The 21,724-nt window shown below is 55.2% G+C and overlaps 2 protein-coding genes across 3 annotated transcripts in view; one reads left to right on the forward strand and one right to left on the reverse strand.

Moving 5' to 3' along the window:
- The window catches only part of BMP1 (bone morphogenetic protein 1), a 45,611-nt gene extending 38,120 nt beyond the window's left edge, over positions 1-7,491 (forward strand). Inside the window, exons 18-21 of the mRNA XM_008063569.1 lie at positions 1,461-1,588; positions 1,982-2,195; positions 4,093-4,343; positions 6,766-7,491. Of these exons, the coding sequence (XP_008061760.1) occupies positions 1,461-1,588; positions 1,982-2,195; positions 4,093-4,343; positions 6,766-6,900 (728 nt within the window). The 3' untranslated portion in view covers positions 6,901-7,491. The remainder of the gene's footprint in view (positions 1-1,460; positions 1,589-1,981; positions 2,196-4,092; positions 4,344-6,765) is intronic.
- A 6,861-nt stretch (positions 7,492-14,352) lies between these two features.
- The window catches only part of PHYHIP (phytanoyl-CoA 2-hydroxylase interacting protein), a 13,303-nt gene continuing 5,931 nt past the window's right edge, over positions 14,353-21,724 (reverse strand). For both annotated transcript variants that reach the window (XM_008063546.2, XM_021715261.1), the window contains 2 exons: positions 18,867-18,984; positions 14,353-16,520 (listed from right to left, as the gene is read on the reverse strand). In XM_008063546.2, coding sequence (XP_008061737.1) covers positions 15,986-16,520; positions 18,867-18,984 — 653 coding nt within the window. In that variant the 3' untranslated portion in view covers positions 14,353-15,985. The remainder of the gene's footprint in view (positions 16,521-18,866; positions 18,985-21,724) is intronic.

The raw sequence follows: 21,724 nt of genomic DNA on the forward strand, positions 1-21,724 counted from the left end.
TGTATTGTAGAGACGAGGTCTCGCTGCCCAGGCGGGTCTCGAACCCGCAGGCTCAGGCAATCCACTCACCTCAGCCTTCCAAAGGCGCGGGATTACAGGCTGAGCCACCGAGCCCGGCTGCTTATTTTTTTATTTTTATTTTTTTTTATTGTAGAGATGAGGTCTCACCAAGTTGCCCAGGCTGGTCTCAAACCTCCGGGCTCAGGCAATCCTCTTGCCTCGGCCTCCCAAAGTTCCGGTAATACAGGTTGAGCCACCACACCCAGCCCATGAGTTCTCTTAAAGCTGAGTGACTGGCTGGGCATGGTACCTCATGCCTATAATCCCAGTGCTGTGGGAGGCCCAAAAGGGAGGATTGCTTGAGGCCAGGAGTTCAAGATCACCTGGGCAACATACATATGGCAAAACCCCATCTCTACAAAAAAATTTTTAAAAATTTGCCTGGTGGTTGGGCTCGGTGTTTCAGCCTATAATCCCAGCGATTTGGGAGGCCGAGGTGAGTGGATTGCCTGAGCCCGTGGGTTCGAGACCCACCTGGGCAACTTGGTGAGATCTCATCTCTACAATAAATCAAAAATTAGCCGGGCGTGGTAGTGCGTGCCTGTAGTTCCGGCTACTTGGAAGGCTGAGGTGGAAGGATCACCGGAGCCCAGCAGGTTGAGGCTGCAGTGGCCGGGAAAGGCCACTACACTCTAGTCTGGGTGACAGAGTGAGACTCCAACTCAAAAAAAAAGAAAATCGCCTGGTGTGGTAGCGCATGCCTGTAATCCCACCTACTCAGGAGACTGAGGCAGGAGGATTGCTTGAGCCCGGCAGTTCAAGGCTGCAGTGACCTATGATTGTGCCACTGCACTCCAGCTTGAGTGACACAGCAAGACCTTATCGCTTTAAAAAATGTTTTTGAAATATAAAGTTGAGTGATCATGGTCAAGAAAGCAAGGGTCTGAGCATGTGGGAGGAACAGAAGTTGGCCATGGAGAAAGTGAAGTGTTTGTGACATGGAAAAACGGTGGATGGTGACAAAGCTCAGAGGAGGGCATGAGGAAGGAGATAAGAACAGTAGGGTTGAGGAGGTCAAGGAACAGAGAGGCCGTGTGGGGGAGATTGTCTGCGTGTTTGTTACCTTACCTGGAAGTGTGGCAGGTGGGGGTGGGGAGAACTGAATCAGGTGCCAAAGTCTTCTGTGACTGGGAGGCTGGTAGAGACCAGCAGATGACAATTTTGAGGAGGGGCAGAGGTGATGTGGCCTATCAGCCCTAAAAGTCCAGGAGGTGACTCAGGGGAGCTTGTAGTGGCCGTTTCGTGGGTGCTACCATGTTGTACCCTACGTGGGGCCTCTGTAGCAAGTGAGGCCTGCCTTCAGTAAGTGGGGACAAGATACAAGAAAGGAGAGGTCAGAAGAGAAGGGCATTCCTCATAGGAGGTCACTGCCGATCTCTTCCCTCGCTACCTCTGCACAGCCGGCTGTGACCACAAGGTGACATCCACCAGCGGCACCATCACCAGCCCCAACTGGCCTGACAAGTATCCCAGCAAGAAGGAGTGCACCTGGGCCATCTCCAGCACCCCTGGACACCGGGTCAAGCTGGTAAGGTGTCCACTCCCCAGCCTGCATGGGCACTCCTGCTCCTCCATGCCATGTGGCCACCACCTGTTTATGGTCATCTCCAAAGTCCAGTGTGAGTCCGAGGGCTTCAGGCCAGGCAGCCTGGCAGAGTCTGTAGGCCTGCCATCCCTAGAAGTCCCCCAAGGCTGGCCCAGGGAAGCCTTACAGAAGGCTGGCCCCACTTACAGAAGCCCCTTTCCCAGTATACACTGGGCTTGTTCCTGCCATTGCACCATTGGGTCTTCTTTCACTGTTCTCCCCTGCAGTGGCCACCCCCATGAGTGTCCAGGACGCCTAGGCTTAGGCGCTCCCACCCCTGTCCTGCCTACCCTCCAGCCACATTCCTAGTGTGCTCCCCTCACTTCCACCCCCCAGACCTTCATGGAGATGGACATTGAGTCTCAGCCTGAGTGTGCCTATGACCACCTGGAGGCATTCGATGGGCGTGACGCCAAGGCCCCTGTCCTCGGTCGCTTCTGTGGGAGCAAAAAGCCTGAGCCCGTCCTGGCCACAGGCAACCGCATGTTTCTGCGCTTCTACTCTGACAACTCAGTCCAGAGGAAGGGTTTCCAGGCCTCTCATTCCACAGGTGAGGCCCGCCTTGGGCCAGCGCACTGGACTGCCAGACCCTTGTGCTGACATTTGTTGTGAAGGCATCCTCTGAGGTCCTGGGGTGGGATGGGGCTTATAAAGGGCTTATAAAGCTTGGAGGGGCCACGCTCGGTGGCTCAGCCTGTAGTCCCAGCACTTTGAGAGGCCAAAGCGAGTGGATTGCCTGAGCCCATGGGTTTGACCAGCCTGGGCAACTTGGCATGATCTCGTCACTGCAATAAATCAAAAAGGCGTGGTAGCACACACCTGTAGTTCCAGCTACTTGGAAAGCTGAAGCAGAAGGATCCCCTGAGCCCAGCAGGTCGACACTGGGGTGGCCATAGTGTACCACTGCATTCCAGCCTGGGTGACAGAGTAAGATGCCAACTCAAAAAAAAAAAGCATGGAGGGACCGAGCCCTGTGGCCCCAGGCAGGGAGAGGGTGAACCAGGAAGACTGTGTCCTGAGGATTGGGGCTGGGGTGCAGAAAGCACACCAAAGGGCAGGAAGGGGAGGGCATGGGTGGCTAGGGGTTTCATGTGTCAGAAAACAGAGGCCAGTGACCATGGTCTGGGGGTGAAGGGGTCAGGGAGCCCAGGGATAGGGAGGGAAGCCCCCAGAGGCCCCTGGTAGCACGCTTGTCAGTGCAGCCAGCCACCCACACTCCAGCCCCCAAATGCAGTCTATGATTCCTCCTCCAGGTGTTTATTGGCACGCAGTGTGTTTGAGACAGTGTTCTGAGTGCAGGTCGCAGAAACAAACCAAGCAGACAAAGATCCCAGCCCTCGAGGGGCTTGCTGTGATGTCATTTGTTTGTTCAACAACCATGTGCTGGGCTCTTGGTCTGCAGGAAGACTAAGGGGCACGTGGTAGTGAATCAGTCCTGAGCCCTTCACCCAGGAACTCACAGTCCAGAAGATAAGGCACGCACATGTCATCACAGCATGGGACAAAACAGGAGCTGGGCAGGAAGAAAGGCACTCCGGGCCCAACTGGGTGTGAGTCCGTAGAGTCATGCCAGGCAGAACTCCGGCCTCAGCACAGCTCAGGGTGTGCACAGGTGACAGCTGGTCATGCGGTCTGGCTGGAGCCATGGTATGTGAGGACAGCAGTGACATGGGAACGATGTGACCATGGAGAAAGGCTGCAGCCTGGGCTTGGGAAGCCTTGAGTGCCAGGCTAAGATAACACACAGGAGTTTTGCAGTCTTCTCATGGGTCCTGAGCCACCTGTCAGGGCATCTCCAGAGCTGATGAGCCCACAGCCTCCCCTCCTCCCCTTCAACTCATTCCTGATCCAGCCCCGCCCAGCCTTCTCCCCACCTCCTCCAGGGAGACCTGAGTGCCAAGTACACAGAGAAAGGCCAGAGGGCATCGGAAGGAGGGTGACCCTGAGCACTCATCTGCCCCTCCTGGCACAGGGTCACAAACCAGAGGCCCGGAACTCCATCTGGCCTTTAGACCTGCTATGTTTGGCCCACACTGTGTTTTTTAAAAATTTGAGCCAACATTTAAAAATCAAGAGTTTTCACATAAAACCCAGATGTACAGCTTCTCTCTTAAAAATAGACACTCTGGCGATGCTGGACCCACATTCTTCCATGACAGCCATAGCTGGAGCAAATTAGCAATATCTTTAGACAAAGTGTGCATTGCCCGCTCCCAGTGTGCCTCACTTGTGGATCCCCCAGTCCCCTGCCTCCAGGCCTCTATCCCATGGTGGGACAGCAGGGCACTTGTTCTGGGCCAACTCCTGGGCCAGGTCCGCACCCATCCATCGCTAGCCACGTGGCTCGTGCATGGCCTCCATCTACCATGAGGCTGCAGCATGGTGTGGCACAGGGCCTGGCACGGGTGGTGCTCCAGGGTGGTGGCCAATCTTGTCATCCCCTGCAGAGTGCGGAGGCCAGGTGCGAGCAGATGTGAAGACCAAGGACCTTTACTCCCATGCCCAGTTTGGCGACAACAACTACCCCGGGGGGGTGGACTGTGAGTGGGTCATTGTGGCTGAGGAAGGCTACGGCGTGGAGCTTGTGTTCCAAACCTTTGAGGTGGAGGAGGAAACCGACTGCGGCTATGACTACATGGAGCTCTTCGATGGCTATGACAGCACGGCTCCCAGGCTGGGGCGCTACTGCGGCTCGGGGGTGAGTCCTCCCACCCCTCCTGTGTCCCCCTGCCCCACGCCCTGCACCACTCTCCGCCCCTCTTGCCCCAGTCCCAAGACCCAGCAGGATGATCACAGTTGGTGTCTGGCCTTCTTCAGGAACCTGGAGACCCAGCCTGGTGGGGGGCTGCCCAGAGACACTGTCCCACCCTGGCCATCCCCACCAGAAGACCCAGTCCTTTCTGGGCAGCACAGTTTCCTGTGGCCTCTGGGACAGGCCCTGCCCTGACCCAGGCCTGCTCGGAACTAGTTTGGTTGGGTCTGCAGGGTAGCTTGAGTCTGGAAAGGAGGATGGAGCTCCCCGCCCCCCTTCTCCCTTTGCCACTGTCCCCAGGCAGCTCACCTGGGCCTGGAGTGGAGGGCAGAAGTTTATGCCAGAGCCAGGGACAGGGGACCTGAGCTGAGTCACCCTCACCAGTTTTCTTGTTTTTTTTTTTTCTTTTCCTGGGCCATAAAAACATGCTTGTCTCTTCTTCTGCTGGTTTCTTCTCCTGGTGAGAGGCCAGCTTGTCCCAAAGCCAAATCTGCCGTTGTCTAAGCAGACCCTGAGCATTGCTACTCAGTCCATAAAACGGCACTGTCAGAGGCAACGGGCAGAAATCTGCCTTTTTTTTTTTTTGAGACAAGGTCTCACTCTATCACCCAGGCTGGAGCATAGTGGCATGATCATGGCTCAGTGCAGACTCAAAACCTCCTAGGCTTGAGCAATCTTCCCGCCTCAGCCTCCTGAGTAGCTAGTACTACTGGCTAATTTTTTTTAACTTTTTTTTTGTAAAGGATCTCACTATGTTGCCCAGGCTGGTCTCAAACTCCTGAAAGCGTTGGGACTACAGGTGTGAGCCACTGCACCCAACTGGCAAAAGTCTGTGGGATGGACATCTCACCAAGGCTATGGACTAGCACATAGGTAGATTTATCTTCTTCCCAGTAAGGGCTTGTGGCTTCTTTTGTCTTTTGTCTTTTTAAATTCTTTTCTCCTTCAGAGAGAGCTCTCTTTCTCTCCCTGTCATACACACACACTTGCATACACACTCAAATGCCTCTCATGGCCATGCTCCAGGCAGCCCGGTTGCCCCAGGAAGGGTCAGACCTCCTGGGAGCTGCGGCAGCTGCTGGACCCAGCATTGGCCAGTGCTCTCCTCTTGAGCAGAGCTTCAGCCTTTATGTGCCTGGCAGGGGCCAGGCAGGGGCTTCAACAAGGTAGAATGGAAAGTGGCTCGGCAGCTCTGGCATCCCCTGACGACCAAACTAGTGCTCCCTCCCTGCTTTGCCCTTTCTTCTTAGTTACACACCAAATCAGGTGTCCCCAGGTGGCTTCTTCCAGGGACCTCCCCCAGACTGGAGCCAACGGGAAGGGACCTGGGGAAGGAATGCACTCAGGGCTTCCTGGCATAGCTACTGGAAATGTCCCCAAGGTTCTCAGAAATGATTCTACGTCTCGAGGACCAGACAGCAGCATGTGGCGCTCTGTGGGCTTGCTGGAGCCACCTAGGAAGGGCCGTTCCCTAGAACAGACCATGGCCAGGACCAGGGTGAGGGTGGGGTATGGGTGTGGGGATGGCAGAATCCAGGTCTGGGGGAGGCCAGGCCTCTCCCTGTAGCTTCCTCCATACCCATACAGAGTAGCGGCTTCTCTGCCGTCTTCCCTGAGAGTCAGCTGGGACAGTGAGAAGACAAGCTACTCAGGGATTTCCCTCCCCTCTTTGCAAACTGCTTTCCCATTCCTCCTGTCCTTTGTTTCTCCCCAGCAACTCTCCTGGGTGTAGAGAACAGATAGTTTGTGCTTCTGTCTGCAGTTGAGGAAGTGAGGTCCAGAGAGAACCGGTGGCTTGCCTAACACTACTACACAACTACTTAGTAAGCCGTGCACAGCGGCTCAAGCCTATAATCCCAGAACATTGGGAGGCCGAGGCAAGAGGATTGCCTGAGCCCACGGGTTCGAGACCACCCTGGGCAACATGGTGAGACCTCGTCTCTACAAAAAAAAAAAAATTAGCCAGGCGTGATAGCACGTGCCTGCAGTTCTGGCTACTTAGAAGGCTGAGGCGGAAGGATCGCCTGAGCCCAGCAGGTCAAGGCTGCAGTGACCGGGAGTGTGCCACTACACTCCAGCCTGGGCAACTGAGTGAGACTCCAACTCAAAAAAAGAAAAAAAAAACTAGTTAGTAGCTGAGTTGGGTTTAGATGAATTTAAGACAAGCTCCTCCACCATCTGCTTTCTCCCCTCCCCCAGGCTCCCTGTTAAATTCCTACTAGCAAGAAGCTCTCTGCTTCAAGGGACTGGGGGCATCTGGTGGCAGACAGGAGACTTCTGCCTTCCTCAGAGCCAGAGATCTTGGGGAGGGAAGAGAGCAACCCAGCTTCTTCTCTTCCACCTCACACCCATCCCTTTTCCCTGTCAGCCTCCCGAGGAGGTGTACTCGGCAGGAGATTCTGTCCTGGTGAGGTTCCACTCGGATGACACCATCACCAAAAAAGGCTTCCACCTGCGATACACCAGCACCAAGTTCCAGGACACACTCCACAGCAGGAAGTGACCACTGCCCACATGGGGGCGGGGACAGAAGCCTGCTTCCCTGCGTCACCTAGACCGGACAGTGGGGATGGGCAGGAGGTGACACACCATCCCTCTCCCCCAGGTCCCAGGACCCGCAAGGCCGGTGGGCCAGGTGAAGTGTCCACAGGAGGTGGGGGAACTGGACTCCTTCAGAAGCCCACGACCCCCCCACCAGAGCAAGGGGCCAGGGCCAGGGAGCCAGAGCTTCCACTGAGACACTTGAAGTGACCATTTCTCTCTGGGGGGGCCCTTCCCAGTGGCGAGAGGGACTGCCAGCAGAACCCCGCTGCCTTCCCTGCCGTCTCTACACGCTGTATTGTGTATAGCCGGTGGTGTAATCTTCCATTGTAATGTACATTCCACACCCCTGCTCCAGCCTCAATTTGGTTTTATTCTGAGCCCCCACTTTCCCCGTTCCCTGGGGCATGAGTGTCTGTGTGTATCCCCCAGGAGCCAAGTGGGGAGCTGATGGGAAGGGGGTAGAGAAACAAGACAGGGCTTCTCTCAGGCCCAGTGGCTGGTCAGCCACACCAGGGCACCCCAGCCAATAAACCGAAAGTGTTACAGCCAATATCCTGTGCCAGATGCTGTCTGGGCCGTGGGGGCGGTGTGTCTCATTCCAGATGTGCAGGCTTGCTGTGTGTCTGAGGCCGGCACTCGGCCAGGGCACCTGGCGTCACTGGCTGCCCTTCCCTCCCGTGATCCCAGGCCCCCTGAGGGTGTGATTTCACACTCAGGCACATACAGCTCGTGGCCCTCCCACACAATGGAAGGAGTGGAACATTCTATATAAAGAGACTAAAGAGGGGGCGGAGGAGGGATGGATTTGGTGGTGTGTCTGTCCATCTGGGCTTTTTGTCTCTGCATCTGAGGAAGGAGCGGGTGGGCAGTAGGGGTGTCTGGTGAGAGGAGCACACAGGGGCCAGAAAAACTGCACTGGCTAGGAAAGGTCTAATTGGCTCCCGGTGCCTGCCTTCCTGCTGGTCAGACACCTAGTGCCAGCCTCCACGGGTCCCCCTCCCCTTGTGGGGACAAGAGCCAGAGCTCGGCAGCCACTGAGCAAACATCCAGCTCTGGCCCCTCTCCCCAGGCGACCCAAGGCTGTGTCTTGTCCAACCTCCTCCTTCCTGCCATCGCCCCCTCCCTTCCCAGCCAGCAGTGAGGCCCAGACGTGTGTCTTCCAGAGGCCAGGAGGAAAGAAACCACATCCCTCTTCCTTCCCTTCCAAGGAGGCCCTCCCTCCCTTTTCTCATAGGATTCTCACGGGGAAAGAAAGCCCAGAGGACCCGACTCTTAGGCCTGGGTGGGCTGCTCCCAGATTCTGGAGAGAGCTGGATGCCTGCAACAAGGCCTGGGCTTCCCTGAGAGCCATCAGTAGAACAGACTTCTCCTAGCTCCTCCCTGGAGAGGAGGTGCTGCCTGGACTCAAGGGGCCCACCCCAGGGAGCAGTGTGGTATGGCAGACCCCATACTGGTCCTTTAATTGCAAACAGCGATGGAAACTGGCCACACTCCTAGTGTCCAATGCGCATGTAAGACCCTCTTCTTCCAGGAAGCCAACCTGCCTGCTCTCCCAGTCAAGCTGCAGCCGTCTCCACCAGCTTGACCACAGGCTCTGGAACCCTGTGAGAGAGTGGGAGATGCCCAGAGGAGTTACTGCTTACTGCTCCAGTGAAGTTGCATGCTGTGGCATCGCGGCCATCCCCCCTGCTGCTTCCTCCTCTGGCAGGGATGCTCTGGACGACCTGGAGGGCTAGAAGCAGGATGGAGTGGGTTGGGTGGAAGGTGACACACTGTCCCTCTCCCCCAGGCCCCACGTCCTGCAGGGCCAGAGGGCCAAGTGAGGTTGTCTGCAGTAGTTGGGGGAGCCATCTGGGCACAACCTGTCCACCTAGCATTAGTTCCTCTTCCACGGCAGGGTCAGTGGTTGGTGGCCACAGCTCTCCTCGCCAGCCAGGATCTTCCAACGCTCAAAGGACTATGGTCCCAGCTCCCAGGCCACATGCCAGGATCTTAATCCTGTCCAGACTGAGGGACTCCAACCCCCAGAGATGAGATGCACCCAGTCCTCTGCCCCAAACAGGGTCCTGAGGGACAGCAACCCACAGAGAGAGGCAGACTCAGGATCAGCCCACACAGCCACTCCGGGCATGTCCCAGGACTCCATCGCCCACACAGACCTCGGATCCTCTAATGACACTGGGATCCACATTGGCAAGCCTTGCAGCCTGCCCTGGGCCCAACATCAGAGGCAGGCAGAGACCTATAACACCTCAGGTCCAGGGCGGGCTCAGCTGGGGAACTTTGGTGCCAGCCAGAATAAAAGGCCTAGAGCGTCTTGGAGACCCATGCCCAAACTGAAGCAGAGCAGGAGGATTTTGTGCCAGAGCCAGAGTCACAGCTGCAGCAGGAGCTCCCAGACCACCCGGAGGAGTGGGTGCAAATCTTGAAGACCACCAAGTGAGTTCGCACAGCAGTTCTGGATTCTTGTTCTTGGTCAGCCAAGTAGTAGAGGTACGGGCCTGACTGAATGCCCAGATGTCTGTCCTGCTATCCACGCTTGCATGATATCAGGCAGTGGGCACCCAAAGTACAGATGATGGGCAGGCTTAGCGAGAGAGAGATAGGGAGAAGGACAGAGACGAAGAAGACGAGGAGGAAGAGGGACACTTTGAGGATGGGGGCCAGAGAATGCCCGAGGAAAACAAGATGGTGGAGGGAGAAGAGGAGGAGGGGGAGGAGCCGGGAGCTGTGCCTTGGAGTGGTGGATGCTGTTCAGAGCTGACTGCAGGCTGCTGATACACGTTCAGAATGTAGGACGTTAACGTGTTTTCTGAGCTCAGCCCACCCCGCTGTCTGGTTACTGAGGGTTCTAGTGGAGGCCCACGCCAGTGCCGCTGCCAGCCTGCTCAGGTGATCCCATACTTGCTCTCCTAGCTGTGACCAAGCCCTGGAGGTCCCTGGGCCCCTCTGTGTCCTGAGCACCTGACAAGCATTGGAAGGGCGGCACGGAGCTGCCTTGACCCCATGCTCGCAACCCCGGTAGGTCAAGGTAAGCACATGCCTCAAACCTCAGACTTCTGTCTGGGAGCACCTCTGGGGCCCTCGGTGGAGAGGACAGCGTGAGCCTGGCAGTCGGGAGACCTGGTTCTGCCCTGCTTAGCTCTGTGACGGTGGCCAGCTGCCCCTCTCCGGGGTCTCTGCTCCTCAAACTTATTGCCTATCCCCAGGATCCTTCCTGTCAGTCAGAGTTCAGGGAACCAGGCTATTGAAGCCACTGGGATCTTCAGCAGGGGTGTGAGGGCATCCAGGGCCTATTGTTGACTCATCTGTAAAATAAGGAAAGGTTGGTACCTGGCCCTGTCCCTCATTTCTTTTTTCTCCTCTTTCCTGCCCCTCCCCCAACCCCACAGATTTCTTAGTAGTAAGAAAGTCACAATTTTGAGAGCAAATGAAGCCCATTTCGAAAACTAGCTCTACCAATTGGTGACTGTGTGACCTTGGACAAGTCACTTAACCTCTCTGAGCCTGAGTTTATTAATCTATAAACCTGAGATGATAACAACAGCTTACATGATTGTGAAGAAGGAATGAGATAACCTTTGAAGACAGCCTGTCACTGTGTGCCAAATAAAAGGCTTTTTTTTTCCTTCCTTAACGAGACTGGGTCTTACTCTGCTGCCCAGGCTGGAATGCAGTGGCACAATCATAGCTCACTATAAACTCCAACTTCTGGGCTCAAGGGATCCTCTCCCAAGTAGCTGGGACTACTGGCACGTGCCACCACGTGCTAATCTTTTTTTTACTAATTTTTAAACTTTGTGTAGAGACAGAGTCTAGCTATGTTGCCCAACCTGGTCTTGAACTCCTGGCCTCAAGCAATGTCTCCGCCTCAGCCTCCCAAAGTGTTGGGATTACCAGCATGAGCCACTTTTCCCCAGCCCCTGGAAGCTCTTAGTAAATGGGTCTGCATTTCCTTTCCTCTACCAGGCAGTTTTCTGGTTCTTGGACTACTCTATTCCTGCACTAAAAGGAAACTTTTGGGTACACTAGTTTCCAGTCATGCATCAGAAGCTTGGTGCAGAGCTGCCAAGAGGGGGCAATGCTTAACCCACAGCAGGGAGGGGTTTGGGGCAGCAAGGGACATATTTCTGGCAAGCTGGTAGCTTTTCTGGGCACCTCCCAACCACACCCTGTATTTGACTGTCCCTACACACAAGGCTGATTCTAGAATCTGTGAAAAGATTTGCTGCTCCGGTTTGCAAAAATAACAGTGCCTGACTTGGAGAGTTGGGGAGAAAGCAGCCAGATGTTTTCCCCAGAGCCCCTCAACCCAGCCTCCCGCCAACCGGAGCTCCTGCCCCTACCCCCTCCATCTCAATGCGCTCCCCTCCCCCACCCCGTGAACATCTGGTTCCAATCTCCTCCAGATGCTGTGGGCAAGCTGTTTTATGGCCGATCACCTCTGCTAGGCTTCCTGAAGGCCTCCCTCCCTTTCGAGGAGGGGTCCCTCTTCGTCCCTTTCCCTGGGACCCCAGTCACCTCTTTTCCTGACCTGGAAAAGAGACACGGTGAAGCTGTGAGTGTTCTTGGAGTGGACACCTCCCCTCCCACTGCTGTGTGGGTTGCCCGGGATTAAGAGGGAAGATGCTGGCCAGGAGGGAAGTAATGGGCAGAGAATGGTGGGTTCCCACCTGAGCAGAGGAGAACGTGTGAGTTGTGTGTGTGTGTTGGGGACAAGTGTGCACCCTGGTTTTGTGTCAGGTGTATCTGTATATTTGCGACTGCACAGCGAAACATCCCACCTATACCCCAGAGCCCCCTTTCGTGGCCACTGCCTTGCTTTCCCTTGCTGCCTGCACTGCTAACAGAGCTAACTGGGACCCCTCAGCTGGACAGTGGCAGCTATGGTTCAGGGTGGTCCCTTACCTTGGAACTCTGTGGCTTTCTAGGCTGTCCTCTAAATCTGGCCCAGAAGGATACGTGTGGGCATGTGTGCAATCCCACGTGGACCTCCATCCTTCCACCAGGTCAAATTAGACCCCAGGCCAGTAAGGACCCCAGGGCGGACTCTGGTGGACGCCTGACCCAGCTCCATCTGACCAGCGCTTTGAGCAACTCAGGGCTGGCTGGCTGTGTGCCAGGGACTGGCCATCTGGACTGGGAAAGGAGAAGCAGGCTCTCAGGAGAAACCTGCATGGATATCCCCACCCCCACCCCTACCCCCTTTTGCTACCTTTGTCTTCCACCTTGAGGACCCTGGGAGTCAATGTCTTCTCCCAAGAAAGCCAAAAGAGTTCAAAACAGGACGACTGAAGTCTGCCTGTCTGGAGTAGTCTGAAAACATCTCAGCCAGAAGTGGGGAGTCCTGTGAGACAGGAGAAGGACCCTGAGTCACTGCCCATCCTCGAAATTCTAGACTCCAAGAGCTGCCCACTACTCCTTTCAAAATAAGCCTCAACTGCGCTCGGTGGCTCAGCCTGTAACCCCGCGCCTTTGGGAGGCTGAGGTGAGTGGATTGCCTGAGCCCACGGGTTCGAGACCCGCCTGGGCAGCGAGACCTCATCTCTATAATAAATCAAAATATCAGCCGGGCGTGGTAGCACGCGCCTGTAATTCCGGCTACTCGAAAGGCTGAGGCGGAAGGATCGCCGGAGCCCGGCAGGTCGAGGCTGCGGTGGCCGGGAGTGGCCACTGCACTCCAGTCTGGGCGACAGAGTGAGACTCCAACTCAAAAAAATAAATAAATAAATAAAAGCCTCCATGGCATTTGTGACTCCATAGCCCCCCCTGGTGATATACTGGAACTAGGCACAACCTTGGTTAGCTGGAAGAGAGTTCCCTTGGGAATGTCTGAGACAGGACTGTCCCAGGCGGCCCCTGGTATACACTAGGGCAGACAGGCACAGGGCAGGAAAATGGAAAGGTTCTGGTCTCTGAATCAAAGCTTGGGCACTGTCACCTGCTGACTGTAAGACATGGGCAACCCTTCTCTGTGCCTCAGTTTCTTCATCTGTTAAGTAGAAATAACACTGCCCAGGGCCATTGTGAAGACTCAAGGAGCTAATGTGTGTAAAAACACCAGCCTGGTGCCTGGAACATAGTAGATCCTCAGGAGGCCACCATCTGCCCTTCAGCTTTCCTTCCTATGCAGAGGCTGTGCCCCAAGCTCTGGTAACACATGTTAATGTGGCCCTGAGTCAGGCAGTGTTGGTGAGGACTTTGATTTTTCAGAAGCTTTGCTACTCCAGCAGACGAGCATGTCAGTAAGTCCATAATAATAGATGCAGACGCAGAGGTGACTCAGATCTGTAAATGACAGGCCCTGCTGGGGGAGGGCATCCTAAGGCTCTTGGGAGAGGGAAATTCAGTGACATCTGGGTCTGAAGCAATGGGAGGTTGCTGCAGTGGAAAGAACTCCGGGTGGGGGGCAGGGAGCCTTGGTTAAATCATGTGGGAGACCTCCAAAGTCCCTTGCGAGCTAGAGATGCAACCCTGCATCCTAAGTCCCGCCTCCCACTGTGGCATTCAGGTGTTCCCTTGGGGTCAATTCCAGGTGGCCTGTTGGGGGCATCTGCATTTGAGCTTCTCTGTGGATGGTCCCACTCACCCACACTGCTGGGGCCCAAAGAGAGGCAGTGCTATGGTCAGGATGTGTGTGTGCCCCCCTGGATTTATACGTTGAAATCCTCACCCCTCACCCCCAAGATAATGGTATTAGGATGTGGAATCTGGGGAGGTGAGGAGGGGTGGTGGACTCTACATACATGAGATCGGGGCTGTTATAAAAGAGATCCAAGGCCGGGTGCAGTGACTCAAGCCTGTAATCCCAGCACTTTGGGAGGCCCAGGAGAGAGGATTGCCTGAGTCCGTGGGTTCAAGACCAGACTGGGCAACATGGTGAGCCCTCATCTTTACAATAAAAATCACAGGCGGGGCTTGGTGGCTCAGCCTGTAATCCCAGCATTTTGGGAGGCTGAGGCTAGTGGATTGCCTGAGCCAGCAGGTTTGAGACCAGCCCAGGCAACTTGGCAAGACCTCATCTCTACAATAAATAAAAAATTAGCCAGGCATGGTAGCGCGTGCCTGTAGTTCCAGCTATTTGGAAGGCTGAGGCGGAAGGGTTGCCTGAGCCCAGCAGGCTGACGGTGGGGTGGCTGTGAGCGTGCTACTGTTCTCCAGACTCCAACTCAAAAATAAATAAATAAGAAATAAAAGAGACCCAAGAGGGCTTGTTTGTCCCTTCCACCCTATGAGGACACAGTGAAAAGACAGCCTTCTAAGAACCAGGAAGCAGGCCCTCGCCACACACCAAATCTACCAGCAACTTGGTCTTGGACTTCTCAGTCTCCAGAACTGCGAGAGAGAAGTTCCTGTTGTTTACAAGCCACCCAGTCTGCAGAATTTTCTCATAGCAGCCCGAATTCACTGAGGCAGGCGGGGCCCTCAGGCCATGGTGGTTTATTGATGCACATCGCAAGCACAGCACAGGCGGGTGTGCCCCCAGCCCAGGGAGGACAGGGAGCAGGGGAGGACATCAGGCCACCCCCACAGCCATGCTGTCAGCACAAGGGGAAGGGTCTGGGGCCCGTGTTCTCTCCTTCTCCACGCATCTCCCAGAGCCTCCAGACCCACCCCAAAGAGGCAGCCGATCACACCACTCCCCCTGGCTGCGGAGAGGCAACCAGCTGTCCACCTGCCCCCTCACCAAGGTATAGCCTTGACAGCCTGCTGGCCCCTTCTGTCCTTCATCACAGAAATCCAGCTGCTTGTCCACAGTCTCTGTCACCTCGGAGGAAGTCATTGTGGAGGCTGCTTTCTCCTCCTCCTGATGACACCCCTGTCAGCCCCTCCCCGCTCTCCCCACCTGCTTTGCTTATCTCAGGGAGTCCCCCCCATGACCTGTGCAACAGTAGGAACTAGGTGAAAACGCAGGGGGAGGGCTCAGGAAAGACTTCATTAATGGCTTCCAGGGGAGGGGCTCCCAGCCAGGAGTTGGCCAGGAGAGAGTGGACAGTGCCATCGGGTGGGGGAGGGGCGGAGAATCCACAGTCCAGTTCACACACAGGCACAGTACAGTCACGGCACCATGGCAGAGCGAGCGAGCAAAGCGCACAGCCGGGCGGGGTGCCAGGGCTCTTCGGAAAAGCCCCCAGTTCTCCAGTTCCACGCCAGGCCCCATCAGGGCACGAGGTGGCCCACTCCCAGCTGAGGAAGGGGTACCTCTGGGTCTCAGGGGTCTCCTTCCCCCTCCTCGACCTCAGTGGCTGCTGTCCAGACCCTGGCGCTCTTGAGCAAGGAGAAGGGATACTGGGGTGTGTGTCATCTCCAGATAGAAGAAGGGAAAGTCCCAACAGCCCAAAGACCCCAAAGCCAAGAGAAAAAAGGAGGTCTCTTTCTAGAGAGCGGGAGGAGCGTCCCCAGTGGGCAGGTGGAGAAAGGGAGGGACGGCTCTCCCATGCAGGAAGAGGGTTCTTTGGGACAAGGAGCAGCCAGGGTATCATGGCGGTGCAGGAGACTATTTATAGGGGGAAGGGCCCCGGGCCTGGAGTGGGAGGTCCCCCGAGGCCCAGCTCACTGGGGAGGGGGCATTCTATGGTTGGCCCTGAGTGGGGTGGGTGGGGCTATGGAAGCGCCCCACAGCTCTCTGCATCTCCATTAGAGGCAGCCAAGCTACACGTGGGCCCTGGCCCAGGGAGGCTTCCCTGGGAGAGCCCGGGAGGTGGGCAGGTCTCCCGAAGACAGAGACTTGGGTGAGGCAAAGAACAGCAGGATGGGGAAGTTCTCCAGACCAGGAAGGGGGAAGTTCTCCAGAAATCCAACCCACCCATCAACCTACAGAGGCTCAGAAGCCTTCCATGTCCACCAGGCCTGGGGTGGGCCACACTTACCAAAGAGGACCGCCATCTGTTGCCTCCAGTGCCAAGGGGCGGGGGGAGGGCAGCCGGGCAGAGTGGAGTGAGCAGGGGGGCAGGGGAGAGAAAGCCAGCTCCCTGAACCTGGGCCACCCACCTCCACCTTCCCATCTGTCACCTCTCCCTCACCCCCCAGCTCCCCAGGAATCCCTAGCGGCCCACACTGATGTTGCAGGTCTTGCAGCTGGGGTCCTTCTTAGCATCAGCGGTCGACAGGCTCATGAGCTGGTGCCCGCTGATCTCACCCAGGGTGCCCAGGGACAGGTCGACGGGCTCAGTGTAGATGATCTCCAGGATGAGGTCCTGGGCGTGGCGGAAGACCAGCTCCCCATCCTCCACGCTGCAGGTCAGGAACTTGTTGGAGGCAATGTCCAGGAGGGGCAGGCGGTCACGGCAGAAGCGGTCCCCCAGGGAGCCCTTGGGCGCCAGCACCAGAATGGCGTAGTGGTAGGCCGTGTACATGCAGTAGAAGTCCGCGAAGTAGAGGTTGGTGCTGGGGTTGAACAGGCGCTGGGCGGGGATCTGGAAGCGCCAGCGGCCGTAGGGGGAGTCCTGCGGGGGCTGGCCCGTGTTGAACTCCGTGTTGCAGCTGAAGAAGCCCCCGTGCAGCATGCCGCTGGTCGGGGAGCCGTGGCTGCCGCTGTTGTCCTTCAAGTAGGGCTGCAGCGTGTTCCCACAGTGGGTCCTGCCCGCCGCAGGGAGGGCGCCAAAGGGAAGAGAAGAGGCCTGGTTAGCCGGGCTGAAGCTCGGCTGCCATGTGTAGGAAGGCCACCAGCCCAGCTCCCGGCCCTCCCCCAGCCGCCTCCACTAGTCACAGATAGAACATTCCAGAATGCAGGAGCAGGCAGGGCCCTGGAGAGAGATCTCTCCTTCAGGGAGAAGGAGATCTCTCCTTCAGGGAGAGAGATCTGAACCTGCCACTCTCCAGCTGGAACCCCTTTGATGGAGCCTCCAGGAAAAACAAGGCCCCTTGTGATCTGGTCTTTCTAGCCTCCTTGTCTCATCCCACCTCCTGCTACCCCCGTGTCCCCAGGATAGCATCCTCTGGGGTGGCCACATACACTCTCTCCTGCCTCTGTGCTCTCCTTTTGCAGTGCTCTTCCCTCTGCCTGGACTGACTGCCTACTTATGTTTTTCCACCTGGCTTGGCAAACTCCTAGTCATCCTTCAAGTCCCAGCCCCGGTGTTCCCTCCTCTCTTCCAGGAACACCTTCCCCAGAAATAGCAGCACTTGCATTAGACAAATATGTGGTTGTCTCCTAGGTGCAGGATGCTGAATTCTGCCCAAAAATTACATTAAAGATTATATTAAGTCTTTCCACACTGTCTCTCTGATGGACTCCAAGGTTCTCAGAAGGGTGGACAATGCCTTTATATCCTGGCACCAAGGAAGGTGCCTGGCACACATGGGCACTCCCTGTCTCTCTCGTTCTTGCTGATAAAGGAGCCCAAACTGAGCCACTTCTTTATCTATTTTTGGAGAAAAGGTCTTGCTCTGTCACCCAGGCTACAGTGCAGTGGTGTGATCATAGCTCACAGTAACCTTGAACTCATGGGCTCAAGCGATTCTCCTGACTCAGCTTCCTGAGTAATATAGGCATGTGCCACTACACCCAGCTACTTTTTAAAAAATTTTTTGTAAAGATGGGGTCTATGCTGCCCAGGCTGGTCTCGAGCTCCTGGACTCAAGCGATCCTCCTGTCTCAGCCTTTCAAAGTGCTGGGATTACAGATGTGAGCCACCGCAAGGGACTTCTCTTTAATATAAACATCAAGACTCCTTCCCTTGCCCTGCCCCTTCCCACTCCAGGTCCTCCTTGCCCTGGGGTAGGGTCAAAACGCCCTGCCCCACTCACTGCAAGGATAAAAACAGTCAGAGTGGCAGTTTGCCCTGGCTGAGCCTCAGAAGAACACAGACTTGGAGCCATGTCAGCAGGCATGGGGGAGGGTGGACATCCCTGGTCCCGCCTTACTCTTGCCTGGTCCTGGCTGTCGTCAATGACAAGTGACTCGCTGGCTCAACCAGACAACTGGCTTCCGCTCTGGCCTTAGATTTCTCGGATGTAGGCTGAGGGTGTTGGATCACACCACCAATCTTCAAACATTTTTTGGACTGCAGAATCCCTCTCTTCTCCCCGCCCAAGGAAATTATACATAGGTGGGCCACAGGCAAATAACATTGAGGTTGCTTGGGCTGTACCGTAGGTGTGGGGTGCTCCAGGTCTCATCCTCAGCTTCCCCCACCCCTTGGCAGCATTCTAAAGGGCTCCCTGAGATGCCTCCCCAGAGCCTGCAGACTCTTCAGCATCCAGTTTGAAAACCACTGAGCTATGGCTGGACACAGTTCCTCATGCCCTTAATTTCAGTGCTTTGGAAGTCTGAGGCAGGAGGATGCTTTGGAAGACCGAGGCAGGAGGATCACTTGAGGCCAGGAGTTCAAGACCATACTGGACAACATAGCAAGACCCCTGCCTCTACAAAAATTAAAAAATTAGCCACGTATAGTGGCATGCACCTGTAGTCCCAACTACTTGGGAAGATGGCTCAAAGGAGTTCAAAGATGCAGTGAGCTATGGTTGCACCACTACACTCTATCCTGGGGGAGAGAGCAGACCCTGCCTCTTAAAAATAAAAAAACACCTCACAGAGCTGAGTTCTCCCTAGAACCTTTGTGCTCAGAATGCTCTCATTTTGGGCTCTCCTCGCCACCTCACCTTTGGCACCAGGGCCTGAATTGGAGAGACAGCTAACCTGTGGTGTAGGCCCCCATGAAAAAAGAGGGGGGTCAAACCCAGACCTCGTTTACCTGGACTTGTAAGCATGGACCCCAGAGCTCTTGACCTTCCCTGAGTCCAATTCCAAAGTAATGGTCACTTCAGAGCCAGCCTGGTGTTCTGAGGACACAGGGCCCCTAGAGGAGGGTCTGGCAGCTGCTAGGGTCGGGGTGAACTCAGACCACCAGGGTGGGAGCAGAAAAGGCTGGGGGAGGGAGAGGAGAGGCCCAGCTGGATGGCCGGGAGCCTCGTGCGTACCTGGCGTGCTGGAAGTATTCCTTGTGGTGATTGCGGTAGAAGACAGAGAAGCGGAGCATGCGGCCGGCGATCTGCTCAGCCTTCTCCTGCAGCTGAGCCAGGTGCTCTTTGGCATAATCTGCAAGAGCCCAGATGGGGTAGGTGAGCCGAGGGCCAGCCGAGGGATCGCAACCACCTCCTCTCCCCACCCCCACCACACTGTGAATGCCAACCTCTGTCCGCAGCCAGAGCGGCAGGGGAGAAAGACAGTCACAGAACCTCAGACTCAGATGGGAACAGGCCAGCTGGTCTCTGCTGGGAACAGGGAGAGCTGCATGCTGCCTGTCCTCATCACCTTTGCACCCTTATTGCCAGAGATGCTCAGGGCTCTCCAGGTCAGAAAAGGCAGGGGGCTGCCCCATGATCATGCCAGAGGCCCCAGGGGCTGTCATCCCAGACTGTCAGCATGTAAAAAGAGGACCAGCTAGCCAGGCTCGGTGGCTCAGCCTGTAATCCCGCGCCTTTGGGAGGCTGAATGTGAGTGGATTGCCTGAGCCCGCGGGTTCGAGACCCGCCTGGGCAACTTGGCGAGACCTCATCTCTACAATAAGTCAAAAATGAGCCGGGTGTGGTAGCGCGCGCCTGTAATTCCAGCTACTTGGAAGGCTGAGGCGGAAGGATCGCCGGAGCCCAGCAGGTTGAGGCTGCGGTGGCCAGGAGCAGCCACTGCACTCCAGTCTGGGCGATAAAGTGAGACTCCAACTCAAAAAAAAAAAAAAGAGGACCAGCAAGCAAAAGAAGGGTTTGAAAGGAGGAAGGGGATCCAGTAGGTAGGAGGCTGTCCACAGCAATCTCATGTAATTCCAGGTGGGGGCTTGGAAAAGTCTAGGGAGAACTGAGCCTGGGCAATGCTTAGGCAGAGTTAGGTCAGGGGCAATGGCTCCCTGCTTGGCATCTCAGAAGAAATAGGGAAGGCTGGAAATGGGATAGCAGGACTGAACCCCTGGGCCTGGGGCTGGGGCCCTAAGCCCAGGCAGGGATGCTGCGAGCCTGTAAGCCCCTTAGTAAGGCACTTGCTTTAGCAAGAGGGGTGTAGACTGAATTGCAGCCACCCCAAGCTCCCCAGTTTAAATTAAATGTTCACTCCACGTGGATGTCTCAGGAGTAAACTAAGAAGCTTTTCCCACCAGAAGCAGTGGGGTTTTGCAGTCAAACTGAAAAACAAAAACAAACAAACCAACAAAAACAACAACAAACCACTCGCAAGACAATGGCAGCTCAAGGAGACTTGGGGCATAGACCTTGGCAGAGGATGGATCCAGCAGCCTCAGAGGCCTGGGGCTGAGAATGTTCTCACTGTGGACACTAAAAGAATGGAATCTTGTGGGGCAGATGCCAGGACGTCAGTGACCAACTGTCTGTTGTGCTGGAGTCTACAAGTTAAGTTCTGCTAAGGGAGCTTGCAGACATATTGACCAGAGACCATTTTCCGAAGCTAAGTGGAGGCCCAAGACAAGCAAAAAGTGATTGCCTCACCGAGTGTCCATTGACAGATGATTGATAAAATGTGTGGCTGGGTGCAGTTGCTCACACCTGTAATTCTAGCACTTTGGGAGGCTGAGAGAGGAGGATCATTTGACATCAGGAGTATTGAGACCAGCCAGGACAACATAGCGAGACCCTTTCTCTCCAAAAATTAAATAAAAAATAAATAAACAAAATGGAATATCCTACGATGGAATACTCTCTAGTTTTTAAAAGGAAGAAAATTTTGACCCATGTTACAACACGGACAATCCTGGAAGACATTATGTTAAGTGAAATAAGCCAGTCATAAAAGACAAGCACTGTAGGATTTCACTTACATGAGGTACCTAGAAGGGTCAAATCCATATAAACAGAAAGTAGAACGGAGGTTGCCAGGGGGAAACAGAGAGTGGTTGTTTAAACGGTATAGAGTTTTGATTTTCCAGGATGGAAAAGTTCTGGAGATTGAGACAATTCAGCCAAGGTGAATCCACTTAACACTACTGAACTGTTCTATTAAAAATGGTCAAGATAGGCTGGGTGCAGTAGCTCATGCCTATAATCCCAGCACTTTGGGAGACAGAGGCAAGAGGATTGCCTGAGCCCAGGGGTTCAAGACTAGCCTGGGCAACTTAGTGAGACCCCATCTCTACAATATAAATAAATAAATAAATTAGCCAGGCATGGTGGTGCATGCTCGTAATCCCTGTACTTTGGGAGGCCAAGGCAAGAGGATTGCCTGAGCCCAAGGGTTCAAGACTAACCTGGGCAACATAGTGAGACCTCGTCTCTTCAATAAATCAAAAAATTAGCCAGGTGTGGTGGAACATGCCTGTAGTCCCAGCTATTGGAAGGCTGAGGCAGAAGGATCACCTGAGCCCAGCAGGTTGAGGCTGTGGTGGCCATGAGCATGAGACTGCACTCCAGCGTAGGTGATAGAGTCAAACCCCGACACACACACACACACACATACACACACACACACACAGAGACAGAAAATGGTCAAGATGGTTCATTTTTGTGCATATTTTACAATTTTTTAAAAGATGGGCCAGGTTTGGCGGCTCAGCCTGTAATCCCAGCACTTTGGGAGGCCGAGGTGAATGGATGGCCTGAGCCCGTGGGTTCGAGACCAGCCTGGGCAACTTGGCGAGATCTTGTCTCTACAATAAATCAAAAATTAGCTGAGCGTGGTAGCACACGCCTGTAGTTCCAGCTACTAGGAAAGGTGAGGCAGAAGGATCACCTGAACCCAGCAGGTCAACACTGGGGTGGCTGGGAGCATGCCACTACACTCCAGTCTGGGCAACGGAGTAAGACTCCAACTCAAAAACAAATAAATAAAAAGCAAC

This window comes from Carlito syrichta, unplaced genomic scaffold (assembly GCF_000164805.1).
Source record: "Carlito syrichta isolate Samal-C Ts95f unplaced genomic scaffold, Tarsius_syrichta-2.0.1 Scaffold306946, whole genome shotgun sequence".
Lineage (NCBI taxonomy): Eukaryota > Metazoa > Chordata > Mammalia > Primates > Tarsiidae > Carlito > Carlito syrichta.